At 41.8% G+C, this 13,798-nt stretch overlaps 1 protein-coding gene across 1 annotated transcript; it reads left to right on the top strand.

The window, feature by feature from the left end:
- Positions 1-749: 749 nt before the first annotated feature.
- rem1 (RAS (RAD and GEM)-like GTP-binding 1) lies at positions 750-10,520 on the top strand. Its single transcript, XM_036531413.1, has 6 exons — positions 750-893; positions 1,627-1,731; positions 2,061-2,391; positions 6,505-6,587; positions 7,899-8,106; positions 8,883-10,520. Exons 2-6 carry the CDS (start codon positions 1,702-1,704, stop codon positions 9,158-9,160), a joined length of 930 nt encoding a protein of 309 aa, XP_036387306.1. The 5' UTR covers positions 750-893; positions 1,627-1,701; the 3' UTR covers positions 9,161-10,520.
- Positions 10,521-13,798: the final 3,278 nt, after the last annotated feature.

Below are 13,798 nucleotides of genomic sequence, written 5' to 3'. Positions count from 1 at the left end.
AAGTGTGGGAAAGAGGTTTGCTTTGTAAACAGCAAGGGACATTGTCACCCCATCCTATGGTCCACTGCTTTGATTACTTCTGATGTTTTTCTTGGAAAAGATGCAGCTCAGCCTCAGAGAATCTGATTTCCTCGAAAAGATTGCTCAACATCAGACAGGGGTGTCTAAAACCCTTTCCGGATGGCATGTATATTGCAGCCACACTGTTCTTTATTCTTTAAGAGAATGCATGTGGGTTATATGAACCCATATTTTGAGGAAGTAAACAGAATAATATATATATATATATATATATATATATATATATATATTTTTTTTTTTTTTAGAACTGTTATGATATTTAATCATTATGGTTAATTAATTTGGAGGCTCTCCTCTCTGAACTCTGAATCCATACAATGGAATTAACAACGGGAAACCTCGTAGTGCCAATGCCGAGAGAGATTACGCTCTTAGTGCACTATACTTATTTGTGCAGTCCTTTATAATGCCAGGTTGTAGGTGTAAATACAGTTAATTTGATGTGTAACTTTACCTAGGTCAGCGTCAAGGAGATTTGTATGTTCGAAAAGTTGATAGTTCTAATTCAAAATGTGTGTCCCAGAGGGGAGATAAAATGCTCGAATCACACGAATAAGAGGCAAAACGTTCATGTTGTTTTTAAGAGGAAGTGACTTACAGTCAACGTCATTGAATCGGGGTGGGTTCATAAATAAGAATTAAGTGAACTCGCAGAATGCAAACCCAACTTCGAGCGCAGGCAGAATGACGGATCGAAGAGGCAGAGCGCGCACACTCACAAAGGACCCGCACGTCTGACACCGCACAGGGTGGGGGAGTGCGCACCGCTGCCCGAGTTCAGCGGCGCGCCGAAATTCTGCTGTACCGCGCCGGTGAGTTCTGCCTGCTAAACTTTCTGAGAAAATGTCCCGGTAGAGGTTTTTTTTTTTTTACTGTGAAACCGATCATTGATGCAGCGGCGTTGCTTGTCCGCAGTGTTATGTAGAACATGTAGTTGGGTAATGGAACAGAAACTGGAACGCGAGCAGAGAAAAAGTTAATATTTATCAAAAAACCTTGGTAATGACGGTGACTATCATCGTGAAATAGCCGCAGATGTATGGAGAACAATTTTCACCTATTTAATGAACATGTATTCTCAGCATAGTCAGTATTGCTGGTACTAATTAATCGACTCACAGTTGCACAACACGATACTTTTCTTGTCGGACAATGCTGTAATTGATTATTCACTAGGCTGCCTTAATTGTAGACGAATAATTAATTTCAGTTGCATTTGTTGTTTACCGTATCTGCTTCGATAAAGTTGTCTAGCAGACAAGTGAGAGTGAGTGTGTGTGTGTGTGTGTGTGTGTGTATGTGAGTGATTCTAGATATCCTTGTCTCGCTGTCCTGATTCCACTCTTAAATTTTTAACAGCGTTGTGGAACTTTGCAGGCTGTTGTCATGACTCCTGCAGTATACTGTTACAGCGTTCCACTGTCAATTGTATACAACCTTCACGAATCAGACTGAAACATTGCTAACGTTACACTTGTTCCCGTGCATCTAAAGAAATGAAGCCAAACACAAGGCTCACTGAAGCACGTTCATTCTGTCCTCCAGTTTGACCAGTCTTTGCTGGGTTACATGGAGAACTGAGGAAAAAAAGTATCTGAAGATTCATGGCACTGGTTGTGAATGAACTTTTGGCAACCAACGGCTATTGAGGTAATACTGTCATGTACATGCTGAGTCATTTTTATGTTTGAATATTGGCTAGTTACGTGTCATTTACACAGTATGGTTTGGATGTCATTTAATGCAATGTTGAATTAACCTTTACATTAGGACTTTAGTATGTTCTAAAACTTTTGTAGTACGTTATACTTCCCTTATCAATATTTTATTTGCATTCAAACGCGTTAAATCTGAATGTAGAAAGTAGAAGTTGGTTTTGTTTCAGCTACGTTTCGTTACCGTATCTTCTTGTGTTAAAACCTGTAAGGACAGGGTATTTTTCTGTTTTAAAGGGGCGTTTGTTCCATTTTTTTTCTAAGATGACACTGAACACACAGAGGGACAGCAAGGAGACGTTGCGGAGAAGGGCGAGCACTCCTATCCCCTCGTCCCATCAGGCAGGCCCGAGAAACAGAGATGCGCCAGCCGATCCCCATCACCCGCCGCTCGGCCACTCTGCGTCTTACCATCCCGGGGACAAAACAATTCTCTCTCGCGTCAACTGGTCCTCAGATTCGGAGGACTCCGACAGCTCTGGGGCAGAATGTCTCTACCGAGTCGTCCTGTTAGGAGACCACGGAGTAGGAAAGTCCAGCCTTGCGAATATCTTTGCTGGGATACAGGATAAGGATGCCCATGAACATTTAGGAGGTACGAGCATAATTATTATTGCTTTTACATAAATTATTATTATTATTATTAGTAGTAGTAGTAGTAGTAGTAATAGTATTTAACTCAGTAATATGCCTTAATACTGGGCATGGACATAGACAAATTGAAATGAACAGTATTGGAATAATCAGTCTGCTATTAGCCAAAGGATATTGCTGAATATACAATAATATGGATATAATAGAATGCTGTACTTGGAAAATGTCATAGAGGCTGTGGTCCCTGCTCAGCCCTTTGTCTACATCTCAGTTTGAAAATTAGTCAAGATGCTCGCTTGTTATTTTTGGTTCTGTTTGTGCTCAATGACATCTACTGGTTATGATTGCTGATGTGAACTTTCTCATAATATGGTACTTTATATTGTAGTATATACTGCCAAAGTGCTGGTACATGACATCCCACTGGCCCATATAGCCTTGGCTAACCTGTCAGCATCACAGGCTGTTTGATTGATAACAGAGTCATCACGCTGTGCTGATTGACCTCAGAAAATTGATTGTCAACCAGTATTGATCGGTACAGTGTGCACAGAGAGGCTGTTAAATGTTTGGGGATGTGTGTTAGTTGTTTGTGACTTTCTCAGGGACAGTGTAGTTTTGACAAAACGAGCATCCGTATTGTCAAGTTTTCACGTTTTGCATTTTTTTTGTTACTTAAGCACACAACACTAGAGGCTATTTGTAGGAGGGTGTGTGCCCATACCAGAAAGGTTAGATAACCGCAGAACAAGCAGCAGTGTTTGGTCTGAGTTTATGGCTGGGGAATAACTCACTGGTTGAAAAGAGAGATGAGGCTGGGTGTTTGGAGACCCGTCAGCTGTCCCGTCTTTTGCATACTGCATAGAGACCCCGTGATGTGACAGGACAGTGAGTTCGTGTCGTGTGTGACACTTGTGAGTGATGTCCTTTGGCTGAGTGCCTGCTGAGTGGGGATATCTGTGCGTTAGCATCAGCACAAGGATAACACTTTTAATAAGAAATAGCAATGAAGCCTGGGGATATATGCAGAGAGTTAATGTTTTGGATACAGATGGGTGGCTGGTATAATGTGTAAATATGCCCTGTGCAGTGCATTGCACAGCATACTGTTTTAAATCAAGGCACACTTGAAAGTTTTTTGCTTCTCCAAATTGTTCTGAAAGGAGCAGACCAAGCGGCCATATGCAAAGGATGCAGATATTGAAGGACAGATTGGTCACATGAGCACAGCTGACAAAAATTAAACTTGAGCCTCTAAACATCAGTGGATCACAGTCAATGCCAAAAGGACAATGGAATTGGCAGGAGTCTTGCCCCGAGGTTTGCTCCCTGTCACTCCAATACCACTCAGCCGTGCTGAAACTGGCTGTCGTCTCCGGCTAAAAAAAAAAAAAAAAAAAAGCGCAATAACAGACATATCAGACATCTCTGGACTCATTTCCAAATCAGCAAACAATTACATTTGTTTCATGAGGAAAAAAGGAGGGTGATAACTTTGTCAAGACACAACGTGTAGTTTGCTGCCACAGACTGAAGCACTTCTGTACTACTTGTCAAGCACAAATCCTTAAATGTGTGCCACATGCCAGGACAGGTGTCTCAGGTACAGAAGAAGGACTCAGAAGCTGGCAGAACAAGGAATGTTATTTTATAACTATTCTTACTAATGTAATATTAAGCTCTTAAGTAAGTAAATTGTACTGTGATAAAGTATTTGGTTGGACATATATTGCAAAACATTTTCATATTAGTTTACTGCTTGGTACAGTGAAGTTAACACTTTGCAAACGCCTCATTTTCCAAAAATGACTTCCTCAAATTATGACTGTAAGGTTCTTCTGATCAGTTTCCAGAGAATGGCGCTTTTAAAGGTGTCTTTTAATTATTATTTTATTATTTATTTTATGTAGGATTGGATGGTATTGTTGTTTCGCTGTAAATTCAACATAAATTACCACAATGAATTTTGCAATACAAAAACAAAATGGCAAATTAAATCCAGACTTAAAACTTGTAATTTTTTTGATGTTATATCCTTAAATTTCATTTGAGCTAAATGCAAAAAATAACAATAAATTAACATCCTGTCATTGTCTGTAGCTAGCTAACCATTACAAATACCACAGTGTGAATGCAGACATATCAAACTGAAAGGAAACTGAAAAGTTGAGCTGTTTTTCCTTCCTGTTTCTGTTTTGCCTCCTTTTTTCCTCTGGGGCCCCACAGAGGCAGTGAGTGAGGAGAGCTGTGGAGGTTGTTCTTGTTTGGGTTAGCCGTTTGCCCGATGGGGAAGATTTGCTGACCTGGCAGTGTGCGGCCGGGCACCCCCATGAGACCAGGGTAGCGCTGCTGCCGCCTCCACTTCTCCCTGCTGTCACTGTCAGCTTCTGAAAAAAGAAATGAAGAGGCCCCTGCTTTCCATCCTCTTATTTATTTATTTCATTACTGACCTTTTTTTTTCTTAGTTTTGCTTTCCCATACACCCATTTCTTTCTCTATCTCTTCTCTGCTGAGGATTTGTGGTGCTGGAAGAACTGAGGGATGTTTTTGTTTTTTTTTTTTTACCTGAAAACCATGTGTGTCAGTGTGCTTGAGTGCAGGTTTAGACCCAGAGAAACCTCTCTCCAGCAGTCTGCAGACAGCTGCTGGATACATCATGTGTTTATGCAGGTTTGTTTTATTTGGTTTTGACCAAAATTTTCCTACTTATTATTAAGTTCCACATCCATGTTTAGAAAGCAATTACATTGTTTTTATTTTTCCTGCGCAGAGATTTATTGGCTATTCCTGGGGTATTTTTTCATAATCTCTTTTTACAGCACATCTGATTTGATTTGCAGGGCATCCCTGTCTCTCCGCATGCAGATTCTGTTTGCGTCCATCAATCTTATACCTATGGGAGGTGTTTCAAAGAAACAACGCTGTTTTTAGGCTTTAATAACAGTGGCTTCACTGTCTGTAAACACAGACAGTGAGTATCTCCACTATCATAACTAAATTAAAACTTTTGTAATTTAGTGAAAATAAACTCTCTGTTAGGTTCAAAGATTTAGCCCATCTTTGTGCTTGAGGCTGAAATAACACTGGAGAGAATGGTTTTTCAGCAGAGCTTGAAATGTTCTCAGGCCACTTATTCACAAAAATGTCAGAATATCTCTGTGCAGACAGAGCTGTCATTAATGCATTCCTTGATGATGCAAATAGATGAGGAACATCTTTCAGGGTAGGATTGGTCGCAGTTTTGTTTAAATGAAGGCGACCTTAAATGGGTCCATCACGCCTTTTAAACGCACCTGAATGTCTTGCATTTGCTCTGTTATTCTGAGACTTCCTGGCTGTCTGACAAGGCCACTATTAAAAGAGAGGAGAATGAGAGAGAAGTGGAGAATAGAATGACGTTTGCCTCGCTCCATGTTTTGATGTGTGTGTTTCTCTGTCGTGCTGGCTGTTAGGGTGAAAAAAACAGAAGGTCACAGACAGTTGATATGTCTAGCTCGATATATTTTATGTGTCATGTAATGCCCTGTAGGCTTTGATTTAACAGAGTCCCTGGCAAGATAGCACGAGCAGGCTTTAACTTCGCACCCACGTAGGAAAAGGACACCAACGCGAACATGTGTACACAGTCGGTCTGCACATGTTCGGTTGAAACGAGGTGAAAAATGCCATCGTCTCACCGCTGCTGGTTTGCTGCAAGGAAAAGTAAACTGTTTAGCAGTTGTGGAGTTATGACTCCGATCCCCCCCCCCCCCCCCGCCGGCTCTGATGTACAAACAGCAGCATGTAATTCCCTCAGGTGCCACCTTCCTCTGGACAAGCGCAGGTGAACTTTAAAAGCGCACTTTAAGGGCAATGCCTCCTTTGCCATGAAATTTCTAATATTACTCGTTACTTTTGGCTTTTCAGAATTCAGCTATGCTGTACACTGCAGTAGCTCCTCCTGTGTTCAAAAAGAAGGGCAGGGAATTTTAGATGTTGCTGAAAATGTGTTCCTCCTGGTGAATGTGTGACCATGATGGGAGCCCAATGAGACACTAAAGAGAACTTGAGCGGGTATCTGCTTTTGTGTTGCTTTTACTATAGACTAGACCAGCTGCTCTTTTTGCTATTTTAGAGGACACCCATGAAAGAACTTTGACTGTGGACGGAGAGGAGACAACCCTCATTGTGATGGACACATGGGAAACAGAAAAACAGGTACAACGCTAATGTCTCCAAGCACATGTGTCCCACTCTCTCCTGCAGGATATTTTTAGATGACTGGTAAAAACCATGTGCATTTTATTGGAATGGCTTCTCTAGTGTGTGGAATGTGAGCTGTAGAACTTTCAACTCAATTTTTTTCCTGTTGTAGCGGTTTCACAATAATTATGTATACTTTTTTTCTGTTGTGCGGGAAAAGCAAAGCAAAACGTGAAAGCACTTAGCCATTCAAACTGGCAGAACGCAAGCGGGGTTTTGGTTTTCTTGATGGAAATATTAGCGCTGAGTTGAAATCCTGTGGAAAATGGCTTTGGCACTTTTTCCTGTTGTTTATGAAGCCACAGAAAGCAATTTGCATTTTAAGACCAGGTGTGTGCAAGAGCTTCCCTTTTCATTTGATTCCGCAACACTGTAGTCTGGTACGTTGCACCTAAATAAAAACTAGGCACAGAGTATTATGAGACAGCACCAGAACATTTACAATAAAGACCTTGAGTGAGTATGGGAATAGCCAGCCGTGCCTGTAGCAGCCACATGTACAGTAACTAAACCATCAGCAGGACAACCATATGGCGTGTATCAGTGCAATAAGCTGCGGTGTAACAGCTATAGCGAAAGGCCACACTGCCCTTCCTCGGTGTTGTGGAAAAATGTATCTGCCCACTACATTCAGCCTGTAGCGAAAATCCATGGGCTGGAGCTAAAGTGGAGCAGAAGGCCCCTGCGTTTTCGCGTTCGGGGCTCAGTTAGAGAGCTGCTAGCACGCAGTGCCGCTATACGGAACAGTGGTGGCCTGGGGGGCTAATTACACCAGTATCGATTCGTTCGTACGCGGGGGGTCAGGGCCGGAGCCTGCGGACCACGTGCAGGACTGTCTTTTGTCTCGTATTGGTTTACAAGGACATTTATCGTGATGTTGTATCCCTGTGAGGTCAATGGGGGGGGGGGGGGGGGGGGCACCACTTTACAGTCTGGAAAAATGGTGATCACTGTAATACGCCATGCAGTGCCAAGCATTGATTTACAGAAAACTGAGCTCTGCAATGTTCTGAAAGTTGCTTACTTTGTTTTTCCTCACCATAATGAACATGTCTATTTGATGTGCATAATATGTCTTATGTGCTATATGCCTCACATTTGATAATATTTTAAGGATATATTTTAATTTCATTGAAATCGCATTACATGTTACAATACAAAGCAATATTCAGCTTATTCGTATGCAATGTAGTATGTACCATTTTTGGTACACATTGTGACTTTTTATGAAAAAAAACAGCCTTTCTCTTGTTCTCATTCTGACAGGAGGAAGATGAGAAGTGGGTGCAGGACTACTGCATGCAGGTGGGCAATGCTTACGTCATCGTGTACTCCATCACCGACCGCTCCAGCTTCGAGAGCGCCTCCGAGCTGCGCATCCAGCTGCGCCGAATCCGCCAGGCCGAGAACATTCCCATCATCCTCGTGGGCAACAAGAGCGACCTGGTCCGGTGCCGGGAGGTGGCCGTCGAGGGTAAGGCAGGACGAGGCCTCCGGTCCTCCACGCGATGCAACGTACGCCTTACGTTATTGTCATTTAGCAGATGCTCTCATCCAGAGCACCTCACCTAAGTTACAGTTTTTACATGCTATCCATTCATACAGCTGGATATATTTATTTAGGCAATTCTGGGATTAATACCTCGCCCAAAGGTGCAGCAGTGGTGGCCCAGTGGCGAATCAAACCAGCAACCTTTCAGTTACGAGCGCCGCTCCTTACCACTCTGCTACACTGCCGCCTGTTTAGTTGAACTACTTTATTTTACTCAGCTTTACTTTGTTCATTTTAATGATCGCCAAACTCAGTGTTGTCTAAGCAGTGTAAAAGGACAACCTGTGTTCTTCAAAGTGAAGGCTGAAGTGCACTGTATTTAGATTACATTAAATTATTGGCATTTAGCAAACACCCTTATGCTGGGTGACTCCCAAAGTTTCTGTTTTTTTTTTTTTTTTTTTTTTTTTTACAATGTTATCCATTTATACAGCTGGATATTTACTGAGGCAATTGTGGGTTAAGTACCTTGCCCAAGGGTACAGCAGCGTCCCAGCAGGGACTCAAACCAGCAACCTTTTGGTTACAAGTCCTGCGCCTTAACCACTATGCTACACTGCTGCCCCAGACTGGCTTAATCAGAACCCATAGTCCTGTACTTGTACAGCTCGACAGTGTATCTTGCAGGAGAATGTCCCCCGGCTGAGGAGACCTCTCTCTCTCTGTCTCTCGTCCTCCTTTCCCCGGAATCCCTGCAGAGGGTCGGGCCTGCGCGGTGGTGTTCGACTGCAAGTTCATCGAGACGTCGGCCTCACTGCACCACAACGTGAACGAGCTCTTTGAGGGTATCGTGCGGCAGATCCGCCTCCGCCGCGACAGCAAGGAGACCAACGAGCGCCGCCGCTCCATCTACAAGCGCAAGGAGAGCATCACCAAAAAGGCCCGCAGGTTCCTGGACAGGCTCGTGGCCAAGAACAACCAAAAGATGGCCATGAAAGTGCGCTCCAAGTCCTGCCACGACCTCTCTGTGCTTTAATGACATTGGGGTATGAGAGCGCAGTGGACCCTGCCTTCCAATCCTGGTCACTGCTGTCAGGTCTCTAGGCCTTCCACCCTGTCTTTTTTGTAAAAGAACAACACAAGTTGTATTCTGAAAGCAACGCGAACACTTGCAGGTGGAAACCACCTGTGTTCTCACAAGTTTCTTTGTCCTGTGTGATCTACATGTAGAGAGGAAATATTTATTTTACCATTTCAAAACTAAAATTTGAGCTGAGTAAGCAAGTCAAAATCTATTGGTTTGAAGATGCGTCAGATATTTTGTGATGTTGCCCCAGACTCATGCTTTATAAGAGGAGGGACCAAGTTGTATGATATCACAGTTTGGGCAGACTTTTATTGCTGAATGGACATCTTATCAACGTTTTGCCTTATCTATAGCAAGTAGAGATGAGACATCTCAACTCCCATGCTGTTTCTGACTCTGAGATGTTTCTTTTGAAGATCTGAGACCCGTTAAGTCACAGATCTTCAGCTTCCCTTGTGTAAATGTCTTTTTGAACATTTGTGACACTGGAGAGTGGTTGATGTTTTTTTTTTTAAATTGTATCTAGCTGTAGTAATGCTGACTGATGAGATATGGAGTCTCAGTACTTTACCAGTTACTGCCTACACCTGCAGGCTTTTCATCAGAAGGTCTTTTATCTCACCATTTACAGGTGAATGTTGTCACTGAGAGCAAAGAGCAACTGTTTGAGCATAACAACATGAGAACTTCTGTCGCCTGTTACCTTGAGAGCCTTTACCAGACTTCTTTTCTTGCAAAGTATATTTTTAAATTAACGCTTCCCGAAACTGAAAAAAATCCTTATTCATATTGATAGGTTATTGTTTCTGTCTTTTTAGCTCACAGAACTTGTTTCACATATTTATCACTAGCAATGGAGAAAGCTTATACTGGAGAGCGAATTCAGTTGTGATGAATGACAGTTGAAGTGCAAGGCTCTACACCGCAGATGCTTTATATTAAAGAGGAGAATTCAGTGGACCTAATGAATCTGTATACCTCCACTGAATGCTCTTGAAGACTGGGAACTAGTTTCTCTGTCTCATAAAATGCAAACATTGAGTGGCTCTGAGACCTCTAGTTATTTGTCTTGAATTGACACATTGGGTCAGTTTTATCCCTATGATTATCAAACTGTTGCCTTAGTTCACGGGCAGTCCAGCAACTCCAGCAAAAAAATGTTTTGTGTGTTTTGTCTTTTCCTGGTCAGCTTTTTCAGTGTCCCATGTAAATGATTTAGTATGGTCACAAACAAAAAATATTTTAACACACCTCTTGTGACCATACAAGGGAAAGAAAGAAAAGAAAGTTTTGGGTATTAACATTTTGTACAAAGGGACAATTAATTTCTGGCTCTATATTTTGGTTTTGTAAATAATTTGTCTAGGAGTTTTTAAGAAATAAAAATGTTGAATAATTATATCAGAGGTATTTTTGTGATCCACGTTTGCATCTGAATGTAGGATGTATTGCAAGTAGGATACACAGCACTTTGAGTTACTAAAGCACACAGCTAGGTCTCAAGTGAAACTGCACAAGCTAAAAGGGAGAGATTGAGATCAGACAGCATTACAGAAGGCTAAACTCATCACAACTGGAGGGGGAGACGCTATCTGCAGGGTCAGTGTTAATGACGCTGATGGTTTCTGATATGGGAAACAACGTTGTTAGGCTTCGAAGGAGGTGGAGGAGTGCTGCATGTACTGTACCATAGCTGCTCTGCAAGGACTATCTAAGGAATCTGAGGAAAGACTGCCACAAATGCCAGCAGTCTGCATCAGTAAATCACCAGCTCCCACATCCAAAGGCCATAGGCCCTTGGGTGACGCAAAAAAAGGGCTATGATGAGTCATCTGCCAGGTTTTTCACATCTCAATATTGTCCTAGATGGCAGTTTTCTGACATAAAAGCGCATAGCAAATGCTACATGTTAAAAGAGGTTTTAATAGCGTAACTCCCTCCAAACTGTGTAGCAGATATGTGAGAGGCTGACGCTCTCATACGGAGGCTGTGAGAGTTTCTAGAGCTTTCATTTGACAATCATGCTTTTCAATCTCCCACCGAACAGAGACATCCGGATATTGTTAAGGAATCAAGCTGCATTTCACTTTTTTTGAAAGGTGAAAAATTTTCCCACAAGTGGCTCTGCCAGGTCCTACAGCTCATATCTGGGTTCGAGTCTGAGTGTCATTTTGTCGATAAAGACCATAGTGTCGATAGCGGTGGAACACAAATGGCTTTGCTCAGAGGGTAAGGTGAGTTTTGTCACCCACAGTTCCCTCATCTCACCCCTCCCAGTGCCCTGCTACTCACCAGGCACCCATGAATCTGATTTTAAACCCTTCTTACCTCGTGCAAACATGGGGGTCCACCTCCCTATTGTATGTGTTTCGGTGGACTGGGAGTTCTGCCTGTTTTGCTACAGGCTGCATGAATACGAATCCAGGAATTTTCAGGTGGAATCAGATGAATGAATTGAATTGATGATGAATGAGTGAATTAACTCTAACTGTTTTCTGTAACCTGGCTGGAGTTTGGAAAACTTTTTGTTCACACATAGTGATACATTTATCCTCTGAATGTTTTGACCAAGGATATGCAGATTCTTTCGTTCTTTAGGTTATGCTAGCACAATCTATGCTATGGTTAAAATTTCATTATTTTCATGGGTGTTTCTTAAGTTCATTAGTATGAACATTTGGCAAGCTGAAGCCGCAGAAAAAACACTGACAAGAGTCCTTTTGTGTTTATGCTCAGATGGTCAGTAAGACTGAAGCATTTGTACACTGAGTCATATACAGCTCAAGATGTGATTTAAAAAGGGCTCTGTTTCAGTTTCATTTCTCTGCCAAATGAAACTAACAATAAGTCCCGAGTGGTATTTCAGGTCATGAATGCGCGTCAGAATATTTTAATTAATTTTTTTAAAAAAAGCTTCTGCTAAAATCAAAAAGAGTGCATTTAATGGTCTTAATGATAAAAGTCTCAAGAGTCCTTATAAATTAAACAAATGAATGCTGCCACATCGATTTTTTTTGGGCACACCACTTATCGCGTTACATAACACGCTGTGGCATGGGAACTTCATATGAGCCTAACCTTTTACATGAATAAAATCCATTATCATCACATAATTGAAATATTTAATTGGTACGTCTCTTGGGATTAGTTCTCATATTGTGGTTGAATTTCCATAATAATACACTAGATATTTAAGTGGCCGGCACTGTCCTTCCATTGTGTCTTTTTCAAAAAAATTATACCGGGTCCTGTCTTACACAACAAAGCAGACATCGTCATTGAACACCAGTTCTAGAGATCTCTCAGCAGGGGTCACAATGTGAGTACGCCAGGCCATCTCAGGTAAGTTGCCTCTGTTTGTTCTTATTATGAAAATTGGACACATAATTATTCAAACGTTTAGTATGCATAACGTAACTGTGCATCAAAAAACACTATGATTTGCAAAATGATTTTTCTGAGAGTTCTTATATTACATAAAATTCCTATGTTATCACAAATAGAGGTAGCAATGGATGTAAAGCAAATCCTCACTCAGCTTTCATTAGTCAAATAAAAAAAATGTGTGTTCTTTTTATGAAATTGTTTAAACGCTAATGGTTAACAGCATCATTTTCTGCATGCTTTTGCACACTCTCTATCACAGCTCTATCACTAGCCTTTAAGAGCTCAGAATTTCAGCCCTGACCTTATCTTAACATTCTGTCAGCCTGCACTTTGTTCTACAGTGTTCTCAGTGCTTTCCTCTGGTGCGGACTTCAGAACCCACATTCAGGCAGGTTTAGAATCAGATTGGGCAAATTTATGCACAGTGGTTTGTTCAATTTAAAGATGTCTCGGGGAGAAGGCGGGAAGGCCTGGTTATACCTGAGCTACACCTTGCGTGAGGTGTATGGGGAGGTATTGTAACATCTTATCCAGGGCAATTGCATTGAACAGCCAGTAGAGGGCAGTGGGGTGGAGATCCGTGTTAAGTGTGTGTGGAGGTACATCACAAGCCTTGATTGCATATGTGTTAGCATGCTGTAATACCCATGCTGTAATATGTTGTGGTAACATACGGAGTGACACAATAAGGCCAGTGTGGTGAGGTCAGATTGTGGACTGAAAATCTGTTCAGCTGACTAAACCAGGAGTAATACTGGATAGGAACAAGGCTTGCAATACCTGTGCATACAAAAATAAAACATATAATGCAGCAAATACAAAAGAAGCATTAGGCCAAGGCAAACTGAGTATCTGAATCTGAATAATACTGTCTGTACTGACAGCATGAAGTACAAATAGAGTACAGACCATCTAATCCAAAGTTCCGTGAGATTCCGAGCTCATAGCTAGCATTCATCTAACTTCCTCCACCTGGACTCCATCAGGTCATCACCCCTTTCCCACAACACACTGCAAGTAACTAGTCATTAGGTTTTTCCATCAGTCAAACCATGTCATCGATGAGGGGAATCATTTCACAAAACACATGGGCATTCAAAATAGCTGAAGCCACACAAATAGCTTTTTAGCTATCTTTATCTATCTTCAGTGACCATTCGGTGACCATACAGACTGGTCAGTAGTCAGTCTTTTTTCCTC

The sequence above is a fragment of the Megalops cyprinoides genome, chromosome 6 (genome assembly GCF_013368585.1).
Source record: "Megalops cyprinoides isolate fMegCyp1 chromosome 6, fMegCyp1.pri, whole genome shotgun sequence".
NCBI classification, from domain to species: Eukaryota; Metazoa; Chordata; class Actinopteri; order Elopiformes; family Megalopidae; genus Megalops; species Megalops cyprinoides.
This window is presented reverse-complemented; position numbering and strand designations above follow the sequence as displayed.

Bases quoted from the DNA above. Each gene is read 5' to 3' on its own strand.
- rem1 (XM_036531413.1), top strand. From the start codon at position 1,702: ATGAACTTTTGGCAACCAACGGCTATTGAG. The intron at 1,732-2,060 runs GTAATACTGTCA...TTTTTTTCTAAG, and splicing joins GGCAACCAACGGCTATTGAG to ATGACACTGAACACACAGAG. The intron at 8,107-8,882 runs GTAAGGCAGGAC...GAATCCCTGCAG, and splicing joins CCGGGAGGTGGCCGTCGAGG to AGGGTCGGGCCTGCGCGGTG.